Source organism: Hylobates moloch, unplaced genomic scaffold (genome assembly GCF_009828535.3).
Source record: "Hylobates moloch isolate HMO894 unplaced genomic scaffold, HMol_V3 SCAFFOLD_20, whole genome shotgun sequence".
Taxonomy (NCBI): domain Eukaryota; kingdom Metazoa; phylum Chordata; class Mammalia; order Primates; family Hylobatidae; genus Hylobates; species Hylobates moloch.
The window spans coordinates 30,399,896-30,426,067 of NW_026652295.1; the positions used below are offsets into that span (position 1 = coordinate 30,399,896).

Genomic DNA, 26,172 nt, shown 5'->3' on the forward strand with positions numbered 1-26,172 from the left:
CGTAAGTGGGTGGTCTGGGCTTGCTGGGGAGGAGCTGAGGCCGGAGACGAGGTACTGAAGGGGAGAGTCCTGGACCTTGGGCAGCAAAGGGTGGGACTTCTGCAGTTTCTGTTTCCTTGACTGGCAGCTCAGCGGGGCCCTCCCGCTTGGATGTTCCGGGAAAGTGATGTGGGTAGGACAGGCGGGGCGAGCTGCAGGTGCCAGAACACAGATTGCATAAAAGACTGGGGGCTGGTGGGGAGCAGGGGAAGGGAATGTGACCAGGTCTAGGTCTGGAGTTTCAGCTTGGACACTGAGCCAAGCAGACAAGCAAAGCAAGCCAGGACACGCCATCCTGCCCCAGGCCCAGCTTCTCTCCTGCCTTCCAACGCCATGGGGAGCAATCTCAGCCCCCGACTCTGCCTGATGCCCTTCATCTTGGGCCTCTTGTCTGGAGGTAAGCGAGGGTAACCTTCCCTTCCTGCTGTCCCCAGCATCCCTCCTTGGCCTTTTGGGGCCAGGCTTCATCAGCCTTTCTCTTCAGGTGTGACCACCACTCCATTGTCTTTGGCCCGGCTCCAAGGATCCTGCTCTCTGGAGGGGGTAGAGATCAAAGGTGGCTCCTTCCGACTTCTCCAAGAGGGCCAGGCACTGGAGTACATGTGTCCTTCTGGCTTCTACCCGTACCCTGTGCAGACACGTACCTGCAGATCTACGGGGTCCTGGAGCACCCTGCAGACTCAAGACCAAAAGACTGTCAAGAAGGCAGAGTGCAGAGGTTTGAGGGCAGCGAGTGTGTGCAGTGGCCTAAGGGAGAAACAGGGCAGGTGGCAGCAAGGTCAGGACTAGGATGAGACCAGGCAGGGTGACAAGGTGGGCTGACCGGGAGTAGGAGCAGTTTTAGGGTGGCAGACGGAAAGGAGGCAAGAAAAAGCGGAGTTAACCTTTACTAAGCACTTACCCTGGGCTTCCAGGCAGCCCTGGAAGTCAAGAGAACACTCAGAAATGGGGAGGGAGAAGCAGCAGACATCCATATGGGTTGAGGGGTAGGTAAGATGCTACTTCCGCGGGACTGGGAATGCGCTGTTTCTCAGTGACATGGTCTCTGAGACCAGGAGGGATACACCTAAGGCAGCCTTTCCCTCTTGATGACTTCTACTTGTCCCCCCTTCTCAAAGCAATCCGCTGTCCAAGACCACACGACTTCGAGAACGGGGAGTACTGGCCCCGGTCTCCCTACTACAATGTGAGTGATGAGATCTCTTTCCACTGCTATGACGGTTACACTCTCCGGGGCTCTGCCAATCGCACCTGCCAAGTGAATGGCCGGTGGAGTGGGCAGACAGCGATCTGTGACAACGGAGGTGAGAAGCATCCCCTCCCCCCACATTGCTGTCTCCCTGACGGCGCCCAGCCCAAGGAGTGGGCGCTTGGCTCTGGACACTGTAACTCTTGCTCTCTACCTTGCCCACGGGGCCTCAGGCTTCAGCGCTTACCTCCATGTCTCATGCCTCTACAGCGGGGTACTGCTCCAACCCGGGCATCCCCATTGGCACAAGGAAGGTGGGCAGCCAGTACCGCCTTGAAGACAGCGTCACCTACCACTGCAGCCGGGGGCTTACCCTGCGTGGCTCCCAGCGGCGAACGTGTCAGGAAGGTGGCTCTTGGAGCGGGACGGAGCCTTCCTGCCAAGGTGACCTTTGACCTGTACCCCCAGGTCAGATCCTGATCTTCCATCCTACTGTCTTCTCTCCCCACCTCAACCCTGCTCTTTCCTCACTTCGTTTAAACCTTCCTGTAGAACTGTCTCACTTCTGAGCCTTTTATACCCTGGAAACCCATGATCCCCGATCTCTTTGGTCACTGTATCCCTGACACTCCCAGACATTTAACCTCATTTCTGACTCTCCCAGACTCCTTCATGTACGACACCCCTCAAGAGGTGGCCGAAGCTTTCCTGTCTTCCCTGACAGAGACCATAGAAGGAGTCGATGCCGAGGATGGGCACAGCCCAGGTTTGAAGACAGAGAGGGGAGGCAGGGCAGGGAACTGGGGGAAAATGGAGAAGGAACAGAACTGTTAATGCTGGAGCCTGAGCCACTCTCCTGGCACCCAGGGGAACAACAGAAGCGGAAGATCGTCCTGGACCCTTCAGGCTCCATGAACATCTACCTGGTGCTAGATGGATCAGACAGCATTGGGGCCAGCAACTTCACAGGAGCCAAAAAGTGTCTAGTCAACTTAATTGAGAAGGTGGAATCCTCCTATCCCTGAACTTGGGGGAATGGAATCTCGCTGATCTTCCAGGACTAGCTCCCTGATCATTCCAGCCCCTCTGAACTACAGGGCCCCAGGAAAATCTCCAGGTCCTATTCTGTCCTCCTTCCCTTTTACTTGAAGCAGTTTCTTGACTGGTAATTCCTCCATGAACCTCAGCCCTTGAGCCTCTTACTGAGAGCCTCCCTGTCCCAGCAAAGTCGCTGAAGTCTCCCAATCACAGTATTCTATTTTCAATGCCATGGCGCCTTGTTCTCCTCACCCACAGGTGGCAAGTTATGGTGTGAAGCCAAGATATGGTCTAGTGACATATGCCACATACCCCAGAATTTGGGTCAAAGTGTCTGAACAAGACAGCAGTAATGCAGACTGGGTCACAAAGCAGCTCAATAAAATCAATTATGAAGGTCAGAGGTTAGGGAATGGTGGGAGGTTCACTTTGGGGTCAGGAGGTTCAGGAGTATTGTGTGGAGGGGGTCATGAGACTACCTCGAGGGCGACAGGAAGGACCACTTTGTAGTCAAAGGTTGAACAGCAGGGTCATTGGGCAATGGAGGTTAGTGGGAACCTGTTGGGGGCTGGAAGGGCCACTTTGTGGTCAAAGGGAAGTCCGTGCAATGATGATTAACTTAAAAAGTTGAAAGATGTGGGATTTCAGTTGCAGATTGGTCTCTGGGGTTAAAAGATGGCTTGGAAGACCAGGTGAGGTGATGATCTCTTCCCTCTCCACAGATCACAAGTTGAAGTCAGGGACTAACACCAAGAAGGCCCTCCAGGCAGTGTACAGCATGATGAGCTGGCCAGATGACATCCCTCCTGAAGGGTGGAACCGCACCCGCCATGTCATCATCCTCATGACGGATGGTCAGAAGGGACCTCTCTCCTGTCCCAGCCTCCCCACCTTCTCAGACCAGCATGTGGTCCTTAAGTCCACTTGTAACACTATACCCATGGTTGGGGCCCTGAATGTGACTCATAGCTGGCTGTTCATCTCTCCTGTGACCCTTCATAAGGAATTCTTCCTACAGCCGTGTAATCAACTATCTCTAACCCTTCCTCAACTTGGTCACCCTCCCACGTGTATCACTGCCTTTAGCCAATTTATCTTCCTTATCTCCTACCCTCATGGTCCTGTCTCTTCTGCAGGATTGCATAACATGGGCGGGGACCCAATTACTGTCATTGATGAGATCCGGGACTTGCTATACATTGGCAAGGATCGCAAAAACCCAAGGGAGGATTATCTGGGTGAGTAACCTGCCTAGGACCCAGCACCCCACTTCCTCAGGGCTTGGACCCTCATCCTTCCTTTTTCTCCCTCAGATGTCTATGTGTTTGGGGTCGGGCCTTTGGTGAACCAAGTGAACATCAATGCTTTGGCTTCCAAGAAAGACAATGAGAAACATGTGTTCAAAGTCAAGGATATGGAAAACCTGGAAGATGTTTTCTTCCAAATGATTGGTAGGGAGATACAAGGGAATAAAGAACACAAGTCTCCTCAGGTTCCCCTGAAGTAATTCATTCTTCCTCTACCCCTGAAGCTCTAGTTGCCTGGAAAGCCTTCTTCATTCCTCCTTCTCTATCTCAGTGTCACTATTCTTGTTTCCTGGCACTGTTCACTTCTTAACCTTAGAATCACAGAGCTCTGAGCACTTCAGAGATCTTTCTACAGTCCTACATCTGACACATGTGGAAACAGAGGCCGAAGGAGGTCAAGGGGCAGCAAGCTAGCAACAGGGTTGGGCTTGAAAACAGCCAGGCCTCTGACAGCTTGATCCCAAGTTCTTTCCCTTTTCACTCCACCATAGCAGTTTTCTCCTAACACGAGGAAACAAATACCCGTGGCCTTTCCCTTTCTCCTTTTGGGCCTCTGCTCCCCATAGACTCCTACCCAAAAGGCTGTTGCCATTTGGGAATGAAGTGTTCCGAGTTTTCAGCACATTCTCCTTCTCTGCCAGATGAAAGCCAGTCTCTCAGTCTCTGTGGCATGGTTTGGGAACACAGGGACGGTACCGATTACCACAAGCAACCATGGCAGGCCAAGATCTCAGTCACTGTAAGCACAGAATCCCAGTAGTGGGGACTTGGGGGAGGTGAGGTCAAGGTGAAATGGGAGTAGGGAAGGACAAAATGGCCATAAGAGATGGTGGTTTGTGAAAGTTGAGCTTTCTGTCTCTACTGTTCTGTTCCCAGCGCCCTTCAAAGGGACACGAGAGCTGTATGGGGGCTGTGGTGTCTGAGTACTTTGTGCTGACAGCAGCACATTGTTTCACTGTGGACGACAAGGAACACTCGATCAAGGTCAGCGTGGGTAAGGATGCAACTGAAGGTCCTGGGCTGCACCTATGCTCTCCAGGCAACACCTCCCACTTTGTACAGATCCTACACTCCACCCATCCTCAATGCAGCCCCATTCCTTGCACCCCAGACCAGTCAGGGATGGGGGAAGACGTGAAGTTAGGAATGACACGGGGCCAGAGGCAGGAAGCTGCCCACAAAGAGGTGGTACCTACTCTACTTCAGGAGGGAAGAAGCAGGACCTGGAGATAGAAGAAGTCCTATTTCACCCCAACTACAACATTAATGGGAAAAAAGAAGCAGGAATTCCTGAATTTTATGACTATGACGTTGCCCTGATCAAGCTCAAGAAAAAGCTGAATTATGACCAGACTATCAGGTGAGAGCATCCAGATCCCTGAGGAAAGGCTGGGAAAGGCTGGAGGACTGGGATGAGGAGCAGGCCTGGTTTGCTCTTCTCCTTGTCCTTCATAGGCCCATTTGTCTCCCCTGCACCGAGGGAACAACTCGAGCTTTGAGGCTTCCTCCAACTACCACTTGCCAGCAACAGAGTAAGGCATACTTGGGGAGAGGATAAGAGTGAGATCCCAAGACAAGTGGGGCATGAGAGGGAGGTGCAATAGGAAGAGATGATGCCTGGCCCAGAACCTAGCTCTAGAAGGGCTTAGGGGACATCTACTGAGTGACAAAGGCAATGGGGAGATGACAGTGGTGGGAGCAGCTGAAGTGACACAGTCTATTTGTCCAGAGGAAGAGCTGCTCCCTGCACAGGATATCAAAGCTCTGTTTGTGTCTGAGGAGGAGAAGAAGCTGACTCGGAAGGAGGTCTACATCAAGAATGGGGATAAGGTGAGAAATGGGCATCCTAAGGAGGCACTCTAGGCCCCAATCCTTCCTAAGCCACTTCTGTTCATTACCCTTCTCCATGCTTCCCACCTCCCCTACAGAAAGGCAGCTGTGAGAGAGATGCTCAATATGCCCCAGGCTATGACAAAGTCAAGGACATCTCGGAGGTGGTCACCCCTCGGTTCCTTTGTACTGGAGGAGTGAGTCCCTATGCTGACCCCAATACTTGCAGAGGTGAGAGAACGCTCTTTGGTTGTGCTGCAAGTGCCCAAGGCCCAAAAGTCCTTTTCCCTACAGCTTCTCCTCTCCTTGCAGGTGATTCTGGCGGCCCCTTGATAGTTCACAAGAGAAGTCGTTTCATTCAAGTGAGTCCTCCCTTTCCTATCTGGGGAGATGCCAAGTGGTCAGCACGGGCCCCAAAGCAGGAAAGCTCAATGCATGTGGCTAGTAATTCGAGGTGGGCAGAGCCTGCCTCACCTTAGGACCGCATGTCTGGCCTGTGTGTCAAGAACGAGGCCGAGCTGGGTCCCTAGTCTGATTCCTTTAGGTCAGCTAAGACACAATCAGGAACAGCCATACTTCCAGGATTAGGAATTCTACTGAATGATCCATGGCACCCCACTGCCTCTGCAGGTTGGTGTAATCAGCTGGGGAGTAGTGGATGTCTGCAAAAACCAGAAGCGGCAAAAGCAGGTACCTGCTCACGCCCGAGACTTTCACATCAACCTCTTCCAAGTGCTGCCCTGGCTGAAGGAGAAACTCCAAGATGAGGATTTGGGTTTTCTATAAGGGGTTTTCTGCTGGACAGGGGCATGGGATTGAATTAAAACAGCTGTGACAACACCTGTGTTCCAGATCCTTCTGGGGCAAGGGAGTGGGGAACGGACACTGGCCATGTTGTTACACTGAGATCAAACCTGACAGCCGTTTTTAAAGGCTTAACCCCAATCCCAAGTGCTGAAAAACCAGAGGCTGAGGGAGATGTGTAAGCTTCCACCTCAGTGTTTTACTGAGACCAGCATTGGGGCATATGAGGCACAAGGAATCCAGCTCTGTTCCCTAGAAGCCATCCACAAGGTTTTCCTTGTAGACATCATCACTGTAGACAATCTGGGTCCTCTTGTCCCGGTGGCAACCCTTAGGGCTGTTCTGGACAGCTAGGGAGGGAGGAGAGGAACAGTTAAGGTCTAAAGGAGATCATAGATCAGACCCTGAGGACGACTCCTGACCACCTCACTCCTGGCCGCTGGCCCCTGGAAGCCCAGTTTCCACGCTGCCCTCTGGTGGCCAGGATGGCCTGTCTTCCTTAGCTCCTTTGTGCCAACCCATGGCCAAGGAGAGTGTAAGTGGACATTTTGATGAATGTTTTGTTCTTAGAAAAATCCCAAATGTCATTGTTGAGACACGTGAATGATATTAACCCACTACTTACAGTCAGTATGTCAGAAGCTAAAAACTAGAAAACCTCTGTAGCCCTTTTTTGACATGCTGGTCAATTCTAGTTCCTTTCTTTTGCCTGAAGGGCCACTGTTGCTCTGAGCCCTTCTTTCTGCTCACTCCTTTCCCAGGAAAATCTACTTTCAGGGAAAATGGGTTATTCACACTAAGAAATGCTACTAGCTCCACCAGAACTCATCCAGGGTGTAGCTTTGGCCCTCACCATTCTCTCAAGCATCTAGCTGTTTCTTCCCCTTCCTCTTTCCTCCCTCCACCAGACATGTTACTCTCTTCACCCCATCCAATGGTTCCATCCCCACCACCCTTGAGCTAGAGAGAATCTCTCTCACCTACTCCTATCCTGTGATCTCTGTACCTCGACACTGCTGGCTACTCCCTCTTTCTCAAAGTCTGTGTCCTTTTGCTTCAGTGGCCCAGGCCTGTGGTGCTGCCCCCAGCCCTCTGACCCCTCCTCCCGTCTCCTTTGCTAACGTTAGGCTCAACGTCAGCCTAACATGTCAGGAGAGCTGGGGACATGTGGGGCGTGAGGTGAACAGTCCTGTTTCCTACCATAGTCCCTGAGTATTCCTCAAACCGAGTCCTGGATCAATTTTTTTCCTCCGAAATCAGAGTCTCCCTGATGATCCTATTGTTTGGCAGCCACCCTGTGATGCGGATGACTTAATCTATGTTTTCCTTCCTTACCTCACACCTGAGTTCCAGATCCCTGATTTCGAATACTTACGAAACTCACTCTACTCCATCTCAAAATGAACAAGCCCCATGAGACACTCATCTTCCTCACCAATCTCACTCCAGCTCCCACTTTCTTCCCTGTTCCAGTCACTGCTTTGGAAGCTGTTTTCAATCCTTTTCTCTCCTTTCTTTACCTCTGACAGAGGATCTGAAATTTTCCTTCCCATTCCCATAGCCTCCATACACACTCTGACCTCAATCATCTCTAGGAAACCCAAGGATGTGTGGGGGAACCAAAGGAACGGGCTGTGGGGGAGAGGATGGGAAAGGAAGAATCCCATTCTTACCGAGGGAGCCCCAGACAGACTTGCCAGTAGCGGCATCCAACATGGGCTGTTTTCGGGCTATGTTGACTTTGAGCTGTACAGACTCCACCTGGGTCCCGTTGAGCTGAAGCAGAAGAGGGGAGGCAGAGGATGGGGAGGAAAACATTACAGATAAACCAAAAAAGTTATTCCAGGAGTTGCTATCCTAGGAGTAGACTGAATAAGGAATCTGGGAATGTAAGTTTTTCTGTGTGAATAGGGAGAGGCTTTATCAAGAGGAACCAACTTCTTCCTGGCATCTAGTATTTTGAGGAGAACACATGAGAACAGCAGAAGCGATGGGAAGAACAGATTTGGGAAGTTCCAACCTCAGCAACGGCCTGATCTGCTGACTCCATCTTTTCATAGGTGACGAAGGCACAGCTGGGATAAGAGAAAACACGGTCAGTGGAGAGCCAAGGGGCTCTTCTGGACCCAATCAAACCCAGTGATCATAGGCGGCTGCAGGGAGGGCAGCTTCCTCCCTCAGGTCGCACACCCCAGTATTCTCCCAGGACTTCTCATCATGCCCTGTTGTCATCCTTACTTTCTGGGTGGGTCCATGGAGAGGTCAATGATGTTTCCAAAAGGAGAGAAGGCCCCACGGAGGAGGGTGGGTGTCATGTCTTCTCCGTATACATAGAGAGTATTCCCTTTCCTAGGGGCTCGCCGTTCAGGGAATGAATCCGACCCTTCGGGAGCATGAATCATAGTCACAAGACATAGCCCATGCCACATTTCACTTAGTAGGACCCACATAAACCTCAGTTAAGGTCACCTTGACCTCCAGCCAAAAATCACTCACTGCGGAAAGGACCCTCTCGGTCTCGGTCTCGATCTCGATCCCGCTCCCGATCCCTGTCCCGTTCCCGGTCTCGATCTCGATCCCGATCCCGATCCCGATCCCTGTCCCGCTCTCTGTCTCTGTCTCGATCCCGGTCTCGATCCCGCTCCCGATCTCGGTCTCTGTCCCGGTTCCTCTCATGGCTGCGGTCCCGGCTGCGGCTTCGGGGAGGGGAGGCTGAGGAGTGGGCACCACTGCGTTCTTCATAGCCCCAGTCAAAGCTTCGAGGGGGACCATCACCAGCCCCTGGGCCCTCTGCCTCTTCTCCATCTGGCCCTAGTTCTCGAAGTCGATCACTAGAAGACACAAAGCTGGGGAGATGCAGACTGAAGATCAAAGGGGGGTTTTACCTTCTCCCCTCAGACCCTGTGGAGACTCAATATTCCCTCTATAGCCCAGCTCCTACAGCCCAGACCTCCCAAGGACTCAGGCAATCAACCCCGCCAAGTGGGCCCAGTCTTATCTCTACTCTCTAACCTCTCATACAGAGATTTCCTCTGGGGACGTCTGGATGACTGTAAAAGAGACCAAAAACAGTTAAGATGATTCCCAGTTGCTGACATGTGGTCCAAAATATATTAGTCCCTCATATTCCTCCATCCCCAACCCCTCAGGGACAGAAATTAGGAGGCTTTACCTCTTGCAGGTCATCATCAGCAGATATGCTCCTCTGGAACGGCTGGAAAGTGGGGACTGGTCCCTTCTCGGGGTCCTGGAGAGGTGAGAGACCTACCTCAGTGTGGAGCAGGAGGTTGCCCAACCATGGAACAGAGGTGTTCCTCTTCCTTCACCCTCTTCTAGGTTACCTCTGACCTTTTCTTCCCTTTTAATTCTACGTACATTTCTTATTCGACTATGTGGTTTTACTTATTTTTTTATTTTTTGAGACACGGTCTTGCTCTGTTGTCCAGGCTGGAGTGCAATAGAGCAATCATAGCTTGCTGCAGCCTTGACCTCCCAGGCTCAAGCAATCCTCCTACCTCAGCCTCCCTAGTAGCTGGGACTAGAGATGTGCTCTACCATGCTTGGCTAATTTCTGTATTTTTTTTTTTTGTAGAGATAGGGTTTCACTATGTTGCCAGGGCTGGTCTCAAACTCCTGGGCTCAAGCAATCCTCCTACCTCGGCCTCCTAAAGTGCTGAAATTACAAGAATGAGCCACTGCCTCACCTGCCATTGTGGCTTTTTTGTTTTGTTTTTATTTTTGAGACAGAGTCTTGCTCTGTCGCCTAGGCTGGAGTGCAGTGGTGTGATCTCCACTGGTTCAAGTGTTCTCTGGCCTCAGCCTCCTCAGTAATGGGATATGTGACCACCACATCTGTAATTTTTGTTTTTTAGTAGAGAGGGTTTTCCAATTTGGGTTGGTCTCAAATCTAATCTCAAGTGATTGCCCACCTCAGCCTCCAAAGTGGGATTCGGGATGAGCCACCAGCCCGGTGGTTTTTTTTTTTTTTTTTTTTTTTTTTTTTTTTTTTTGAGAGAGTGTCCTGTCGCCAGGTGAGTACAGTGGGGATCGGTCATGCAATTCCCCTCCGGTTCACCCTTCTCCTGCCTCATCTCCGGTAGTGGGATACAGGGCCCGCCATAGATTTTTAGTAGAGACGGGGTTTCACCGTGGTCTCGATCTCCTGACCTCGTGATCCACCCGCCTCGGCCTCCCAAAGTGCTGGGATTACAAGCGTGAGCCACCACGCCCGGCCTCCGGCTGGTATTTTTTATAAGTGACTCGATATATTATGTATTCCGCTTATTTGAACCTCTCTTGAACCTGATAACATTTTTAGCCCTTTCCATCCCTTAGAGCAACATATTCCAAGAGCTCCAATCCAAGGTGGATTAGAACCACAGAATTTGTAAAATGGAGAATTCAGGAGTCGTCTAGTTTTTTCATTTTATACATGAGAGTTGAAACTCAAGAATGGTACAGCAATTTGCCAGTGCTTGAGTATGCATATTTTTCCCCAAACCCATCTACATTCCAACTTGGAGGGATGCCCTTTAAACAATCCTTCTGCTTGTGCTCACCTTTAACTTCCCCTCAAGGGTTCGAGAACGCTTGAAGCCTGAGTTCTTGGTCTCAGCCTTGATGGCACTGATGGCTCCTGACTTCACCAGCTGCTTTGCCTGCTCTGTTGCTGTGGCTGTGTCCACGACAGGCTGCTCTGATAGTGCTGGAGAGACAAGGGGAAGAGGCATTATGTTGGCCAGGCCATGACGAAGGTCAGCTCCATGCTGCCCACTTCCAGTCCCTCCCCATTTCCCCTGTCACTCACAGCGTTTGACACCACCTTGGCTGGTTGTGCTGCTGCTACTTTGCTTCTTCAGAGCCAGCAATGCCTTTTTCTGGGAACAAGGGTGAGAAGAGAGAGGTCAGTGAGGGCCAGCCCCTAGCCGGTTCCTCTCCCAAGGCCCCTGGGCACATCACTCCAGAGACCGTCTTTCTTGATGCCCTCAGAGTGGTGCACTGATGTGCTCTGCCTCTTGCCTCTGGTCCCCTAGATCATGTATGATGCTGGAAATTCCTAATCTAACCAAACCACGGAACCCAGAGGTTTTCCAGAGTGTTACATTTTTGAAGTTGAAGACAAATAATTCAATCATGGCCTAGAATCCTAGGATATAAGCTGCAAGTAAGTATAAGTTTATGTGTTTTTCCTGGAGGCTTCATCCATCTATTTCCTGCATATTGAATGAGGCCCAGCCATGACTTCGTAACAGGGATATCCAGGAGGCTAATGCATTGTTTCTACCCTCAAGAAGCTTACAGTCTGAGAAATAAAATAAAATAGAGTGAGTTAGCAATATGATTATAAGAGGTGCAGATTATTCACAGTTGAAAGCTAGTAAGATTTTCTGACGCTTAATGCCTATAAAACTAGGCCCTCCCCCATATCTCTGCACGACACAGAGAGGAGAAGGGTATTTTAGAAAAAGAAAACAGGGTGGCAAAAATGCAGACATAAGAAGGCTTTGGGAATGCATGTTTTGGAAGTAGTGAATAATTCTACTTTACTAGACAAGGCTGCCAAACTAAGGTTTTGAGGCTTTGTTATATAGACGATGTGAAGCCATTTACGGTTTTTGAGAAACAGAGGGAGCAGAATTTTGTGTTTTCAATGGATCATTTGAACAGGAATGAAGAAGTCTGTTCAAAAAAAAGACTGACAAATTTGTTGAGAGACCATTACAATGGCCCACATGAATGTCAATAAAGCTCTGCTTGGGGGAATACACAGAGAAGAATAAACAGGAAAAGTTACTTCAAAAGAAGAAACAAGAAGACTTGGCAAAGGTTTGACTATGCAAATAGCGGGGAAGTCAGAGATATTTTGAGTCCATGTGGCAGAATTGGTGTAGTCAATCTTATTTGGAAGATCAAGAATAGAAAGATAACAGCTTCAACACTGGGTATCTGAAGTTTTTCAGTATAACACTGGATAGAACTGGAAAAAACAAACTTGGGGATCATCAGCTCTTAGATGGTACGAAAAGCCATGAGAAAGGAAGACAATCCGATAGCAGATTGCATAAAAAGGACAGAAGGTCCACACCAAGGCTTGGGAAAGCCCACCTCTTGAAACTACACTGTGAGGTGATATGTCTCTAGGTATGGGCCAGAAAAACTTCCCCATTCGCTCACACTCACCCCATGTCTTCTCAGAGTGCAGAGTCTGTGAAAGGTTAGGCCACGTCCACACACAGTCCCTCACCTTTTTCTTGAGTTTGTTGAACTTCTTCTGCAGAGCCTCCTCTTCCTCGCTCAGTCCGGGGGGTATCACCAACATGATGGCTCCTGGTTCAGGGGCAGGGCCCAAGACATCTTTCTCCACTGTTACCACCCGGGGTTCACACGCTGTCCACACTGTACCCGACCCCACCCCTTCAGGTCTGCCTACTCTTGCCTTTGGCTTTCCCTACCCCTTGCTTAAACCAGGGTGCTGTCCAAGCTCCCGCCGGTCGGGATCATCCAGCATTCCCTCCTGTCTCCAGGGATCACAGACACCAGCACCTTGAGGTACCATGTGGTTCAGGGAGGGACAAATACCCACTCCGTCGGAAAGACGATGGCACCCGACCCCCCTACCCTCGCTAGGGGTAAGGCCAACCGCGGGGTTCGAACGGCAGAGAAGGCGGTGGAGCCAGCGTAGCGCCCGCAGAGCAACGCAAAGAGGAAGAACAGAGAAACGGCTATGAGAAAAAGGGCCGAAGAGCGAGGAGCAGAGGACCTTACCTGAGGGGGCGGCAACCGGGGTCCCCACGGTTTCCGGCCGCGCCCGCGCTGGCCGCTGATAGCGGGCTCACAACGATGACGTAGCGAGGGGCGGAAAACGCGGTAACCAAAGCGACCCCAGGCGCGCACTTCCGCCCGGCCTTCCACCGGTCCAGGTCTGACCCTCCGCAGCGATAGTTCACGCTCTCGGCGGGGCTCTGCCGGAAGTTGCCTCTACTTCCGCCCGTTTCGGGGCGGGGCTTACTTTGCAGCGACTACTTGCCGCACTTCCGGGCTGCCCGGCAGCTGCTGTGGCTCCAGGATGATGGAGACAGAGCGACTCGGTGAGGGGGAGGGAAGGGAAATGGAACGGAGTAGCCGACATGGAATGACCTTTGACCCCTGACTTTTGACCTTTCCCCGTAGTACTACCTCCTCCAGATCCCCTGGACCTACCCCTTCGGGCCGTGGAGCTCGGATGCACGGGGCACTGGGAGCTGCTGAACTTGCCTGGAGCTCCAGAGAGTAGCGTGAGTGACTTTTGACCCTAACCTTTGACTCGCATTGAGTCCAAACCTCCTTCACCCTCCTCACAGTAGGATCTAGCTTAACCTTGTTCATCTGTGCTTGTACTCCTGTCCATCCCAGCCTGAACGGGTGCTGGACAGACTCCAGCCCAGTGTACCTGCAGTACGTGTGAGGACAGAGCAGAGAGGGCTGGGGATATTTTTGCTTTGAGAGCTGCTCTTTCAAATGTGGCATTTCTCTGTGGAGCTCCCTTCTGTATCCAAGCACCAGGGCACTTGGTGACTGAGATGATAGGCTTTGAGCCTCCAACTCTTCATCCTTAGGTCTGGGACCCCTTTTTCTAAAATCAGTGAGTCTCAAATTTCAGTGTGCTTCATGATTAGCCAGGGAGCTTTTTAAAAATGCACATTCCTAGGTCCAGCCTCCATGTTTCTGAAATCCAAAATCTGCCCCAGGTAATTCAGTAGCAGGTAGTTTTTGGCCAAGCCTGATTGTCCTAGTCTGTTTGACACATCTGCCATTTTTGATCTGAACACAAATCCCATCACCTCTTTTGTCTGCATTTTACCCTCTTTCCTTACCTAATGCCTCTCATCTTGCCCTTGTTTCAGCTTCCCCATGGCCTCCCTCCTTGTGCCCCAGATCTGCAGCAAGAAGCAGAACAGTTGTTTCTGTCATCCCCAGCCTGGCTGCCTCTGCATGGTGTGGAGCACTCAGCCCGGTGAGGAGTCTGGAGGGGCTTAGACTAGGGTGATGGGTTCCTGAAGGAAGCTGGGACAGAGGAAGAAAGAAGACCCAAAAGTTACTATTTTTCTCTCCAGAAAATGGCAGAGGAAGACGGATCCCTGGTCTCTTTTGGCTGTCCTGGGAGCCCCAGTCCCATCGGACCTACAGGCCCAAAGACACCCAACCACAGGCCAGATACTGGGTTACAAAGAGGTAGGAGGTCAGGGGTCATGAGAAACAGAGTTGGGGAGAAGGGGAGGTGGTCAGAGATAAGCTCAGCCTCTTTGGGGCTCTGATCTCTTGCCTTAGGTCTTGCTGGAGAACACAAATCTCTCGGCCACAACCTCCTTGTCTCTTCGCCGGCCTCCAGGGCCAGCCTCCCAGTCCTTATGGGGAAATCCAACTCAGTATCCCTTCTGGCCAGGTAACTCTTGTGGAGATGGGATGGTAGAAGAGGGTGTCCTTAATCTCCAGGGAAGGGTTCCCCACCTATCTCGTATTACCCTCATCCCATGAATCCCTGTCTGTCCTGTCTCTTCCCAGCGGGGATGGATGAACCCACCATAACAGATCTGAACACACGGGAGGAGGCTGAGGAGGAGATAGACTTTGAGAAAGGTAAGGTGGGGCTCTGAGTCTGATCCCTGAGGAGGAAGAGCCCAGGCTATCACTGGGCTACTGCTAGCCCTCCCATGTTTCTGAGAAAATTAGAAAAAGATATTCTGTCCATAACAACCTTTACTGTCATCTGTTGAGAAATTTCCACAACAACCTTTTACTGTCATCTGTTGGGAAAGTGTCATAGCAAACATCCCTATCTACAGCATCTGTCCTGTAAGTGGTATCTTTTAGGTTTATATAATGTACACAATTTGTTCACCAGTGTGCAGTGACCCTGATTCCATGTCCCTATCCTACAGATCTTCTTACTATTCCACCTGGTTTCAAGAAAGGCATGGACTTTGCACCAAAAGGTTAGTTTTGGTTTTTGGGTGGGGTGTAGGAGAAGTCATGTCCTTCTCCTAAGGAACAGAGATGGATGTGACAAGGTTGACCTTGTTGCCTTGCTCCTCAGATCGTCCAACTCCAGCTCCTGGACTGCTAAGCCTTAGCTGTCTGTTGGAGCCTCTGGATTTGGGTGGGGGTGACGAGGATGAGAATGAGGCAGTGGGACAGCCAGGAGGTCCCAGAGGGGACGCTGTTTCAGCCTCTCCCTGCAGTGCTGCCCTGGCCCGAGCAAGCAGCTTGGAGGACCTAGTGTTGAAGGTTGGTGGTTCTGTGTAGTGGAGGCAAGAAAGAGCCTTGCCACCAGGATGTGGGCTGGCTAGGATGGGTCTGAGGGGAAGAAAGGGACATCTTTTGGGAGGAGTGCTAATTGAGAGCCCTCTGGTTGTATCTTTATCACCCCTACCCCTGACTCTTCCAGGAAGCGTCCACAGCTGTATCCACACCAGAGGCCCCAGAGCCTCCATCTCAGGAGCAATGGGCCATCCCTGTGGATGCCACCTCCCCTGTTGGTGATTTCTATCGCCTCATTCCCCAGCCAGCCTTCCAGGTACTTTGGCCCCATCTTCACATGCTCCTCTACCTCTTGCTGGGTCACAGTCCCAGCTGACCCCTTGTCTCCTCTATCCGCCAGAGGTCAGATCCATCCCAGGCCAGTCTTGGTACTCAGTCCCAGCCTCGGCTGGATCCGGCCTTCATCCCCCCACCCTGCGTGCTCCATGAGCAGGAGGCAGCAAGGCCCCGCTCCTTTCAGCTCCTGTCTATTTCTCTCTCCCATAGTGGGCATTTGAACCAGATGTGTTTCAGAAACAGGCCATCCTGCACTTGGAGCGGCATGACTCTGTCTTTGTCGCAGCTCACACATCTGCAGGAAAAACAGTTGTGGCTGAATATGCCATTGCCCTGGCCCAGAAACACATGACACGGTACGAGTTCCTTCGCCAGCCTCCTCCTTCACCAGCCAGCCCCATTTTCTCCTGCATCTTTTGAAAATCTCATCTCTTCCCCCACCTCTCTAGCTCATCCTTTAAGTGAGAGGTTCAGGGCTGAGACTGAGACAAGAGCCCAGAGAGAAATGAAAAGACATGGTGGGGAGAAAGGTTAGAAGAATGACCTGGGTTAGTTTAGGAAGGGGTTGGGGACAGAATTTTTCTGGGGTTATATCATGAAGGAGAATGTAAGGGCAGTTTGGGTGAAGAAGAGGAGCACCTGAGCTGCTGGGGCATGCTTCCATGAGGGCTCCATGTGGGAGAGGAAGTGCAGGCCTTGAGTCTGCGGAGGGACTGGCTAACTTCATGCTCTCTCCCCAGCACCATCTACACTTCGCCCATCAAGGCCCTGAGCAACCAGAAGTTCCGGGACTTCCGAAACACGTTCGGGGATGTGGGGCTGCTCACCGGGGATGTGCAGCTGCACCCGGAGGCCTCCTGCCTCATCATGACCACAGAGATCCTTCGGTGAGAGATGGACACTCAGTAGAGGGGAGTTTTGGCTGGGAAGATGTGGCTGTTGTGGAGGGTGTGCTGTCTGAGGAAGGGGTGGAGACGAGTCACTGGGGAGTCAATCCTTGGCCTCTTCTCCCCAGCTCCATGCTGTACAGTGGCTCAGATGTTATTCGGGACCTGGAGTGGGTCATCTTTGATGAGGTTCACTATATCAACGATGCCGAGGTAAGGGCCATGGGCTCCCCAGAACCCGGCAGTCCTCTCCTTTGGGACCAGTTGAGTGGCTTCCTTATTCCACACACTCAGGGCACCTTACTGCTTTCTTTACCCCCATATGGAATCCCGTGCCTCTTTAGGGGCAGAAGGGCAGCCCCTGCCCCCCTGTGACCTCCCTTCCCTCTCTGTGCCCAGCGTGGGGTCGTGTGGGAGGAGGTGCTTATCATGCTCCCTGACCACGTTTCTATCATCCTTCTGAGTGCCACCGTCCCCAACGCCCTTGAGTTTGCTGACTGGATTGGGTGAGACGTGTGTCCTGGGTTGCCTGGGTGAAGGGGGCTACAGTACTCCTTGATTCGGGTGGGGGAACTAAGTCTACCACAGCAAGGAGAGCGGTCAGGCCTTAGGGGTGATGCTGGGGAACATGTCCCACCTGGTGGCTGTGGGATCCCCTTTGGGTCCAGATTACTTTGCCTGTTGAAATGGGATGAGATGTTGGGGGATAGCCTTCCATTCTGGGTCTCAGAAAAGACTGGGTAAAGTTGGAGGGGTAGGGAAGGGGGTGGGGATGTGGGTTCCTTCCCATGCTCCCACCCCTGACCTGCTACCCTCTCCTTCCTTCAGGCGACTGAAGCGTCGTCAGATCTATGTGATTAGCACTGTAACCCGCCCCGTGCCCCTGGAGCACTATCTTTTCACAGGGAATAGCTCCAAGACCCAGGGGGAGCTCTTTTTGTTGCTGGACTCCCGAGGAGCCTTCCATACAAAAGGGTAAGCCTCGAGATGGGGGAAAGAGTCAGGGTTGGGCCCCCAGCTGGACATGGTGGCTACCCCTCCCTGTGCCCCAGGTACTATGCAGCTGTGGAGGCCAAGAAGGAGAGAATGAGCAAACACGCCCAGACCTTTGGGGCCAAGCAGCCCACACATCAGGGGGGCCCTGCACAGGTGAGAACTGGGAGGGTTTTGTACCTGCCAGCACCTATTTTTCCTCCTATCTTTTTTTTTCCCTTGTCCCCCAGGGGTTTTGACTTGAGCTTTGAGCACTGCCCCAGTTAACACTAGCTCACCTCTCACTGGTTCAGGAACTCAACCTCCGCTCCTTCCCCTTCCCCTTCTTTCTCCAGGACCGCGGAGTATACCTGTCCCTCCTGGCCTCCCTCCGCACACGTGCCCAGTTGCCCGTGGTGGTGTTCACCTTCTCCCGGGGCCGCTGTGATGAGCAGGCCTCAGGCCTCACCTCCCTTGACCTCACCACCAGTTCAGAGAAGAGCGAGATCCACCTCTTCCTGCAGCGCTGCCTTGCTCGCCTCCGTGGCTCCGACCGCCAGCTGCCCCAGGTGCATCTGTGTGTGTATGTGTGCGTGCATGCACACATTTGGCAGACTGGTGGGGATAGGGTGTTCTGAGACTCCATCCCTGACCATGGGCCTCCTCCCACCAAAGGTCCTGCACATGTCAGAGCTCCTGAATCGCGGCCTGGGTGTGCACCATAGCGGCATCCTGCCTATCCTCAAGGAGATCGTGGAGATGCTCTTCAGCCGCGGCCTGGTCAAGGTGCATGTGGTGGTGGAAAGGGACTCCTCAGGGTGCTTGTTGCCCGCTTAGGGGCTGCCCAGAGGGCAGAGGGACAGAGGTTTAGGCAGGCCAGTGCTGTGGTTAAGAATCTGGGCTCTGGATTCAGACTACCTGGGTTTGAATCCCAGGTCCACCATGTATTCACAGTATCATCCTGGACCAATTATTTAACCTTCCTGAACTTTAGGTTTCCCATCTTAAAATGGGGATGCATAAGATATGAATGCATAGGTCTCAGAAAAGAAACCCAGGAAGCTAGCAAGCATTCGAAAAGTTATTAGTAATCAGAAATATACAAATTGAAGTACTCACAAGATATGACTTTACAGCTATTAGACTGGTAAAATTTAGGAAACTAGTTAATGCCGAGTGTTGCCGGAGATGTAGGAGGTTGTAGGGTTCTGGGAATCCTTTACAGGATGCCTAACCAGTTTGGAATGCACGCTGGCACTATTTAGACAAAATAACGATATTGGCCGGGCATGGTGGCTCACGCCTGTAATCCCAGCACTTTGGGAGGCTGAGGCAGGTGGATCACAAGGTCAAGAGATCAAGACCATCCTGGCCAACATGGTGAAACCCTGTCTCTACTAAAAATACGAAAATTAGCTGTGCATGGTGGTGCACGCCTGTAGTCCCAGCTACTCAGGAGGCTGAGGCAGGAGAATTGCTTGAACCCAGGAGGCGGAGATTGCAGTGAACCGAGATTGCGCCGCTGCACTCCAGCCTGGGCGACAGAGCAAGACTCCATCTCAAAACAGAAACAAACAAAAACTATATCATACTCTAAGCCTATATTTCATTCCTGGGTATATATCACAAAGAAATTCTCACCCTGGTCTGTGAGAGAACATGTACACCCTTCCTTCGTTTGTGGTGGCATGGTGTTGGTAGTACCAGGATGCCCTTCACTGGGAGAGAGGGAAGGTTAGTGTGGGGGATGCACCCACAGAGTGTTCTGCAGCAGTTGGAAGCAGTGGGTTAGATGTGATCACAGGAACATGGACAGATGTTGAAACACTAGGTGGAGGAAAAGAAGCAAGAAAAAATCAGATATATAACCACTTTTTATATGAATTATAAACTACAAGCTCACAAAAGAAGACATGTTCTATAAGGTCATATTTATATAAAAAGATATTTGTTGGATACGTTGGAATGATTGCAGTCAGGAATGGGAATGGGATATGAGAGTAAAAGGAAAGAAATAGAAATAAGTAGCTACATAAGTAAAATGAGGAAAACAATAATACCTACTCTATAGATTTGCCTGGAGAGTTCAGTGAGGTCCCATAAGTAACAACTGGGATGGTGCCTTGTGCCTACAAAGTAAGGTGGGCTTGGCCAGGGCTGGGGGCGTGTGTATGTAGAGCCTTTGCTGATCCTTTCTGTTCTCCTCTGTCCCAGGTCTTGTTTGCCACAGAGACCTTTGCCATGGGAGTAAACATGCCTGCTCGTACAGTAGTGTTTGACTCCATGCGCAAACACGACGGCTCCACCTTCCGGGACCTGCTTCCTGGGGAGTATGTGCAGATGGCAGGCCGGGCAGGGCGGAGGGGCCTGGACCCCACAGGCACCGTTATCCTGCTCTGCAAGGGCCGAGTGCCCGAGATGGCGGACCTGCACCGCATGATGATGGTGAGCGGGCCAGCATCCTGGGCAGGGCCCCAGCTCCAGGACCTTGCTGGATTCTGTCTTCCATTCATTCTCTTCTCTTCCTTTTTTTTGGAGACAGGGTCTTGCTCTGTCACCTAGGCTGGAGTGCAGTGGCACAATCTTGGGTCACTGCAACCTCTGCCTCCCAGGCTCAAGTGATCCTCCCACCTCAGCCTCCCAAGTAGCTGGGATTCCAGGCACATGCCACCACGCCTGGCTTTTTTTTTTTTTTTTTCTGTTCTTTGTAGAGATGAGGTTTTGCTATGTTGCACAGGTTGGTCTTCAACTCCTAGGCTCAAGCAGTCCGTCTGCCTCAGCTTCCCAAAGTGCTGGGATTATAGGTGTGAGCCACAGCGCCCAACTTCCTCTGACTTTTTTGTTTTGCCTGGGAGAAGCTGAGGTAGGAGTGAGTGAATCCAAGGATGAGATTGGAGCCCATTTCTTCCAGTTTTCTCCCATGGAGAAACTGAATAATACTCTTCCAGTATTCTCCCATGGAGAATACGGAGCTAGATGGGGCCTTTGAGTCCATTTATTTCAGTTTGTTCCCTTATGTTACAGAAGAGGTGAGCAAGTGGTTTGTCAAAGACCCCATGGTTGCAGAGCTAGGACCAGATCTGACGGGAGTAGGCCCAGTCCAGAAGACTGGCTGGGGTGCAGTAGGTCCCACCCTGATCTCACTGACTTCTCTGACCTGACTCCAGGGGAAGCCGTCTCAGCTGCAGTCCCAGTTCCGCCTCACGTACACTATGATCCTCAACTTGCTGCGAGTGGATGCCCTCAGGGTGGAGGACATGATGAAGAGGAGCTTCTCCGAGTTTCCCTCCCGCAAGGACAGCAAGGTAAGGAGCCTGGGGTAACCAGTATGTGGAGCAGGAGGTTGGACAAAGCCAGGCTGGGAATAGGTAGGCATCCATAGGCCAGTGTGTTGAGGGTGGGGGGTATGGCAGACTGGGCCTGGAGACTCCGCTTTCACAGCTTCCCCCTGCTCCCACCCAAGGCCCATGAACAAGCCCTGGCTGAACTGACCAAGAAGCTGGGAGCTTTGGAGGAGCCTGACATGACTGGCCAACTGGTCGACCTGCCTGAATATTACAGCTGGGGGGAGGAGCTGACAGAGACCCAGCACATGATCCAGGTGAGCAAGTGTGAGTGCTGAGGAGGTGATAGGAGAAGGGAGGAGGAGATCGTGTTACTCTAGGTGCTATTAAACTTAGTCCAAGTGTCTGTCCCTGTGATGCCTCCTCCCATCTGTCCTTTGCTCTTCAGCGACGCATCATGGAGTCTGTGAACGGGTTGAAGTCTCTCTCAGCAGGAAGGGTGGTGGTTGTGAAGAATCAGGAGCATCACAATGCATTGGGAGTGATCCTACAGGTGAGGGTGATGGGAATTTTGACTCCAGAGGGTGGGAGGGAACAAGCCCTCTCTCCATTTTCCCCACTTGGCCAGGGCAGGTTGCATCACCATAGGGCCCTCATTTTCCCCTCTTGCCCTCCTTTTCACCCTCTCCCTTCCCATCACCACATCATGCTCACTCCTTCCTCCCACCACCCCAAGAAGTCTGCTCTGATCGCTTGACTTGGTTGCCCCTCTCTACTGGTGAGCTCTGCATGGTTGCTTCCTGATTCCTGCCCAAGGGTGGGTATCTGGTCTCTGCCTTTGATGTCTACTCATCACACCTGCCTCTCCTGGCCTCTCTGACCACCCCCAGGTCTCCTCGAACTCCACCAGCAGAGTATTCACAACCCTGGTCTTGTGTGATAAGCCCTTGTCCCAGGACCCACAGGACAGGGGGCCAGCCACTCCAGAGGTGCCCTATCCAGATGACCTCGTGGGATTCAAGCTGTTCCTGCCTGAAGGTGAGAGTATGGCAGATGCCTGTTTTCTGCCAGCAGTATTAGCAGGATGCCTGGGTCCATGGCAATGTCTGCCCTGCTCTCCCCTTTTCACAGGGCCTTGTGACCACACCGTGGTCAAGCTCCACCCAGGAGATATGGCTGCCATCACCACCAAGGTGCTCCGGGTGAATGGGGAGAAGATCCTGGAGGACTTCAGCAAGAGGCAGCAGCCAAAATTCAAGTCAGAGATGCTAGGGAGGCCCTTCTCCTCCAGAGGGGCATGTAGCGGCAGGGAGGGGCAGTGGTCTGGGAGTTTCCCCCAGCCTGAGGGAGACCATGAAGTAGTGGGGTTGTAGTGAGGGGGCTCCCCAGCCTAAGGGAGACTGTGAAGTGGGGGTTGTAGTAAGAGGGCTCCCACAGCCTGAGGGGGGCTTCTGTGGGAGAGAAGATCTTACCCTAGATCTTAAGATCTGCTCCCTCTTCAGGAAGGATCCTCCCCTTGCAGCCGTGACCACTGCTGTCCAGGAACTGCTGCGTCTGGCTCAGGCCCACCCAGCCGGACCCCCGACCCTTGACCCTGTCAATGACCTGCAGCTCAAAGATATGTCAGTTGTAGAGCGTGGGCTCCGGGCTCGGAAGCTGGAGGAGCTGATCCAGGGGGCTCAGTGTGTACACAGCCCCCGTTTTCCTGCCCAGGTAGGACGCTGGGTGCTAACTCCCAAGCTGGGAGTAGGGGCTTTTCCTCTGTGGTCCCCTGTAGACTGACCGCCCCCATCTCAGCCCTTGTCCTCAGTGCACCCCTGCTAAGGGGCAAGGAGAAGGCTGACGGGTGGCTCTCTGCAGTACCTGAAGCTGCGGGAGCGAATGCAGATACAGAAGGAGATGGAGCGGCTGCGCTTCCTACTGTCGGATCAGTCACTGCTGCTGCTTCCCGAGTACCATCAGCGAGTAGAGGTGGGCGGGGCAGTGGTTGGGGCAGGGGGCTAGGGGACAGCAGGGTGTCCAATGCCCACCCTTTTTCTTGCAGGTGCTCCGAACCCTGGGTTATGTGGACGAGGCGGGCACCGTGAAGCTGGCAGGGCGGGTGGCTTGTGCCATGAGCAGCCATGAGTTGCTCCTCACTGAGCTCATGTTTGACAATGCACTAAGCACCCTGCGGCCTGAGGAGATTGCTGCCTTGCTCTCTGGCCTGGTGTGCCAGAGCCCTGGGGACGCTGGGGATCAGCTCCCAAACACCCTCAAGCAGGTAGGGGACACCACCCCTTTCTCCCTGCCAGGGCTGTGGCATTCCTGACCTCCACCTTCAGGTAGTCCCCCAGGTGACCCCCTCCAGCCCTGTAAGTGCCCCAAGGATGGAAATGGCTGCCTTCTTGATCTGGTCCTTCCCTGTCCTGGAGCAGGAAGGCAGGCCTTAACCTCTCCTTCTTTCCTGCAGGGAATAGAACGTGTCCGGGCTGTGGCCAAGAGGATTGGTGAGGTCCAGGTGGCTTGTGGTCTGAACCAGACAGTGGAGGAATTTGTGGGGGAGCTGAATTTTGGGCTGGTCGAGGTTGTGTATGAGTGGGCCCGGGGCATGGTGAGTACCTGAAGTTTGGGATTTTGCAAACGGCTGGCTGGGGAGAGCCTCCTAGGGTGAGCACATCCAGTCCTCACCCTACTTTCCTCACAGCCCTTCTCCGAGTTGGCAGGGCTCTCAGGGACCCCTGAGGGCCTGGTGGTCCGTTGCATTCAGCGCCTGGCTGAGATGTGTCGCTCACTGCGGGGGGCAGCCCGCCTGGTAGGAGAGCCTGTGCTGGGTGCCAAGATGGAGACAGCGGCTACCTTGCTAAGGCGGGACATCGTATTTGCGGCCAGCCTCTACACCCAGTGAATGCCCCATGTAAAAATGTGATGATAAAACAGCAAACCACTGTGTGTGCCTGAGTTGTTGGGCAGGGATGACTCAGCTAAGAAGACAGCAGGAGAACCTCTTAGAAATATGTTTTTATTATCTGCACACAGAGATATGACTGTCTCCCTCTAAAGCATTACTACTTGGGGGAGGGAGTCTTGGGGGGTGATGGGAGGTCCTGAGTCATGGCTTCCACATACCATATGGGCAGGAAGGCATAAGGTGCATCTCGGTGTACAGACACAGTGACTGGGCCGCCAGGCTCCCAAGAGAACAGGTGAACGAGCCTGGGGGGCAGATGGAGGCATCAGTTAAGGGCCAGAGGCTGGATCCTGGGATCCGGAGGGGAGGAACAGAGCTGAAAGCCTCACCTGGGGTCATCCTGGACAACCGTGCTCTGGGCAAAGCTAAGGAAGGCGGCACAGAAGTTCATGCACACAGAGGGATTCCAGCCGTCACGGTCATTCTGGAGCAGGCAGGGGAGGAGGCAGAAGATTGGCAGTGGGGGTGGTGGGAGGAGAGGAAGGCAGGCTGTTGCCCTGGACGCTAGACCTGTGGTCTTGGTGTTTGGGGATACGGATGGGAGCTGCAACATCATTCCCTTACCCTGACATATTCAAACATCTTCATGGTAGGAAAGGTCTTGAGGGAAGAGACAAAACCCTCTGGGTTACGGAAGCCAGCAACAACATTCGGGACCCCTGGGAGGAATGACTGAGCCCACCATTTCAGGAGCTTGTGTCTGTCAGGAAAAGCAAGGGATCAGTGGGACCCCTCATCCACCCTCCATTCTGCCTTGACCCACCTCCCCAAGTCCCTTTCCCAGCCTTCAAGTCTAAGCTCTCGCCCTGCCCACCCCGATCCTGAACCTGTAGAAACTCCTCCATTGGCCAGGGCTGTGCATCTCCTTGGAGGTCTTGAGCTCCACATAGCAGGTCGGGGGCTGTGTGGATGGGGCCTGGGGGTCTGTGCAGTCTACCTCCCCTGAGAAGAGCAGAGGGTGGCTTCCCAGGCGGCTGCGTAGCACAGAGCAGAAGGCCACGTTGGTGTTAACCTCCCCAGAGGGGTCTGGGGAGCTTCCAGGTTTGTCTGCACAAGGAGAGAAGCAGCAGCAGGGGTGGAGGGCTCTCAATTTCTGGGAAGGGGAAGGGGGCTATGAAGCAGGGGCAACTCACCTGCACACATGTACTGCTCAAATTTGTATCCCATGTACATAAGCTCCCGGAGGAGCGGTGGCCGAGCAAGCCTCTGGGCCTGAGCGTTTGGCGTCTCCACTTCACTCAGGTATAGTGTTCCCTGGAACCGGGAGGCTGCCAGCTGCCAGCCCTCCTGCCGCTCATACGGTGTCGTCAGCAGTTTTGTCAGGTGCCCCCGCCACGTCACTATGGCCTCTGCCAGCCAGCCTGGACCCCTGAGAGGCAGGAGTTACAGGCTGAAGGTCTGATACAAGCATTAGTGAGATGCTCCCCTCGAAGAATAGTCTTGTTTCTTCTAAGGACTGATTCTCACCCCGGCTTTGGCTCTCTAATTTTAGAGGGTAGGTACGGGTCTCCAGATACACTGCCTGTCACGCTTTGCTCACCCCTCCAACCGGCCTCGGTGTTCCAGGAGCCAGCACAGCAGGTGGTCCAGCCTTTCTTGGACCTCCTCGTCCCGGGGCTGGTATCGATCCGGGTATCCGTCTCTGAGGTCAAAGTTGGGGCCTGGACCGTTAGTGGGGGGTGGGCTATAGTAGCGCAGGGCCCGGGCATCTCCATGGTACTGGCGTTGAGCATCCAGGGAGAAGCAGCCCAGTTCCGAAGGGCGCCGGTAGAAAGGAAAGGGCCCAGAGTAGAGGGCAGGGTCTGTGGGCAGAGAAGGTGCTGGACGAGGTAGTTTGTTCCGAGGCTCAGCTACCTCTGTCTTCTCGGCTCCTCTCTTAGTCCCCCTGGGATCCATGAGGTCCTAAGGGAAGCAGGGGGACAGAGTTTCCATTTTACAGAGGAGGCCTGGAGAAGAATGACTGGTTTAGGACTAAGAGAGCCACCTGATCGCCAGGCTCTGGCCTTGAAACATTCAGGCCCCTCAGATGCCACCGCGGCCAAGCTCTCATCCTGTCTCTTTCCTTGCCCTTCACCCACCCTCCCTCCAGGTCCCCCAAATGCAGTGAGGTTAGGAAGGACGTCTGCGCTCAGATCAAGAATCCAGTTACCTCAAAGCTCCCCAACTTCCACCTCCGCAGAGCTATGACGTCATGGCAGGCACGCCAGAGGCCGAAGGACGCAAAAGTGGTTTTATGCTTTCGATGATGCAATCATTCAGCGACAGTGGCGGGCAAACCCCTCCCGGGGCGGGGGAGGTG

The 26,172-nt window shown here is 52.9% G+C and overlaps 4 protein-coding genes across 11 annotated transcripts; 2 read left to right on the forward strand and 2 right to left on the reverse strand.

Moving 5' to 3' along the window:
* The first annotated feature begins 205 nt into the window (after positions 1-205).
* CFB (complement factor B) lies at positions 206-6,243 on the forward strand. Of its 4 annotated transcripts, XM_032141335.2 has the most exons (18): positions 206-436; positions 524-757; positions 1,158-1,343; positions 1,499-1,672; positions 1,893-1,994; positions 2,096-2,232; positions 2,525-2,663; positions 2,989-3,120; positions 3,403-3,504; positions 3,580-3,717; positions 4,215-4,312; positions 4,450-4,567; positions 4,780-4,933; positions 5,029-5,105; positions 5,303-5,403; positions 5,502-5,634; positions 5,716-5,765; positions 6,034-6,243. In XM_032141335.2, the coding sequence occupies exons 1-18, from the start codon at positions 373-375 to the stop codon at positions 6,187-6,189; spliced, it is 2,295 nt and encodes a 764-aa protein (XP_031997226.1). In that variant the 5' UTR covers positions 206-372; the 3' UTR covers positions 6,190-6,243. The 4 variants fall into 4 exon arrangements, with proteins under 4 accessions (XP_031997226.1, XP_031997223.1, XP_031997224.1 ...); XM_032141332.2 differs by having other exon boundaries at positions 2,989-3,504; positions 6,034-6,237; XM_032141333.2 differs by lacking the exon at positions 3,580-3,717 and having other exon boundaries at positions 2,989-3,504; positions 6,034-6,237.
* A 143-nt stretch (positions 6,244-6,386) lies between these two features.
* NELFE (negative elongation factor complex member E) lies at positions 6,387-13,144 on the reverse strand. 3 transcript variants are annotated; one of them, XM_058432280.1, is made up of 12 exons: positions 12,973-13,144; positions 12,452-12,534; positions 11,015-11,084; positions 10,767-10,912; positions 9,380-9,454; positions 9,220-9,257; positions 8,856-9,053; positions 8,704-8,717; positions 8,446-8,590; positions 8,228-8,282; positions 7,881-7,983; positions 6,387-6,557 (listed from the first exon to the last, which is right to left on the reverse strand). In XM_058432280.1, the coding sequence occupies exons 2-12, from the start codon at positions 12,524-12,526 to the stop codon at positions 6,460-6,462; spliced, it is 1,017 nt and encodes a 338-aa protein (XP_058288263.1). In that variant the 5' UTR covers positions 12,527-12,534; positions 12,973-13,144; the 3' UTR covers positions 6,387-6,459. The 3 variants fall into 3 exon arrangements, with proteins under 3 accessions (XP_058288263.1, XP_031997234.1, XP_031997233.1); XM_032141343.2 differs by having other exon boundaries at positions 8,704-9,038; positions 12,973-13,138; XM_032141342.2 differs by having other exon boundaries at positions 8,704-9,053; positions 12,973-13,136.
* Positions 13,145-13,211: 67 nt separating this feature from the next.
* Positions 13,212-23,810, forward strand: SKIC2 (SKI2 subunit of superkiller complex). Of its 2 annotated transcripts, XM_032141330.2 has the most exons (28): positions 13,212-13,295; positions 13,378-13,481; positions 14,091-14,200; positions 14,301-14,418; positions 14,515-14,629; positions 14,749-14,823; positions 15,126-15,179; positions 15,281-15,471; positions 15,632-15,760; positions 15,991-16,136; positions 16,521-16,667; positions 16,796-16,880; positions 17,067-17,173; positions 17,496-17,642; positions 17,720-17,816; positions 17,996-18,208; positions 18,315-18,425; positions 19,854-20,084; positions 20,807-20,944; positions 21,103-21,240; positions 21,372-21,476; positions 21,814-21,961; positions 22,055-22,181; positions 22,426-22,636; positions 22,784-22,894; positions 22,968-23,186; positions 23,376-23,516; positions 23,610-23,810. In XM_032141330.2, the coding sequence occupies exons 1-28, from the start codon at positions 13,274-13,276 to the stop codon at positions 23,808-23,810; spliced, it is 3,741 nt and encodes a 1,246-aa protein (XP_031997221.1). In that variant the 5' UTR covers positions 13,212-13,273. The 2 variants fall into 2 exon arrangements, with proteins under 2 accessions (XP_031997221.1, XP_031997222.1); XM_032141331.2 differs by lacking the exons at positions 22,968-23,186; positions 23,376-23,516; positions 23,610-23,810 and having other exon boundaries at positions 22,721-22,829.
* A 98-nt stretch (positions 23,811-23,908) lies between these two features.
* DXO (decapping exoribonuclease) lies at positions 23,909-26,170 on the reverse strand. 2 transcript variants are annotated; one of them, XM_032141340.2, is made up of 7 exons: positions 26,023-26,170; positions 25,414-25,775; positions 25,007-25,242; positions 24,701-24,920; positions 24,438-24,573; positions 24,203-24,297; positions 23,909-24,118 (listed from the first exon to the last, which is right to left on the reverse strand). In XM_032141340.2, the coding sequence occupies exons 2-7, from the start codon at positions 25,767-25,769 to the stop codon at positions 23,971-23,973; spliced, it is 1,191 nt and encodes a 396-aa protein (XP_031997231.1). In that variant the 5' UTR covers positions 25,770-25,775; positions 26,023-26,170; the 3' UTR covers positions 23,909-23,970. The 2 variants fall into 2 exon arrangements, with proteins under 2 accessions (XP_031997231.1, XP_031997232.2); XM_032141341.2 differs by lacking the exon at positions 26,023-26,170 and having other exon boundaries at positions 25,341-25,585.
* Positions 26,171-26,172: the final 2 nt, after the last annotated feature.

What these genes read in the sequence shown, in the direction of transcription:
- CFB (XM_032141332.2), top strand. Translation starts at nt 373, where the DNA reads ATGGGGAGCAATCTCAGCCCCCGACTCTGCCTGATGCCCTTCATCTTG. An exon ending in AGCGATCTGTGACAACGGAG is followed by an intron (nt 1,344 to 1,498) that starts GTGAGAAGCATC and finishes ATGCCTCTACAG; the next exon opens with CGGGGTACTGCTCCAACCCG. An exon ending in AATTATGACCAGACTATCAG is followed by an intron (nt 4,934 to 5,028) that starts GTGAGAGCATCC and finishes TGTCCTTCATAG; the next exon opens with GCCCATTTGTCTCCCCTGCA.
- NELFE (XM_032141342.2), bottom strand. Translation starts at nt 12,526, where the DNA reads ATGTTGGTGATACCCCCCGGACTGAGCGAGGAAGAGGAGGCTCTGCAG. An exon ending in AGGAAATCTCTGTATGAGAG is followed by an intron (nt 9,054 to 9,219) that starts GTTAGAGAGTAG and finishes GCATCTCCCCAG; the next exon opens with CTTTGTGTCTTCTAGTGATC. An exon ending in GTCTGTCTGGGGCTCCCTCG is followed by an intron (nt 6,558 to 7,880) that starts GTAAGAATGGGA and finishes CTCCCTCCCTAG; the next exon opens with CTGTCCAGAACAGCCCTAAG.
- SKIC2 (XM_032141330.2), top strand. Translation starts at nt 13,274, where the DNA reads ATGATGGAGACAGAGCGACTCG. An exon ending in CATGGACTTTGCACCAAAAG is followed by an intron (nt 15,180 to 15,280) that starts GTTAGTTTTGGT and finishes CTTGCTCCTCAG; the next exon opens with ATCGTCCAACTCCAGCTCCT. An exon ending in AGTACCATCAGCGAGTAGAG is followed by an intron (nt 22,895 to 22,967) that starts GTGGGCGGGGCA and finishes TTTTTCTTGCAG; the next exon opens with GTGCTCCGAACCCTGGGTTA.
- DXO (XM_032141340.2), bottom strand. Translation starts at nt 25,769, where the DNA reads ATGGATCCCAGGGGGACTAAGAGAGGAGCCGAGAAGACAGAGGTAGCT. An exon ending in TGAGCAGTACATGTGTGCAG is followed by an intron (nt 24,921 to 25,006) that starts GTGAGTTGCCCC and finishes CTCCTTGTGCAG; the next exon opens with ACAAACCTGGAAGCTCCCCA. An exon ending in CAATGGAGGAGTTTCTACAG is followed by an intron (nt 24,574 to 24,700) that starts GTTCAGGATCGG and finishes TTTTCCTGACAG; the next exon opens with ACACAAGCTCCTGAAATGGT.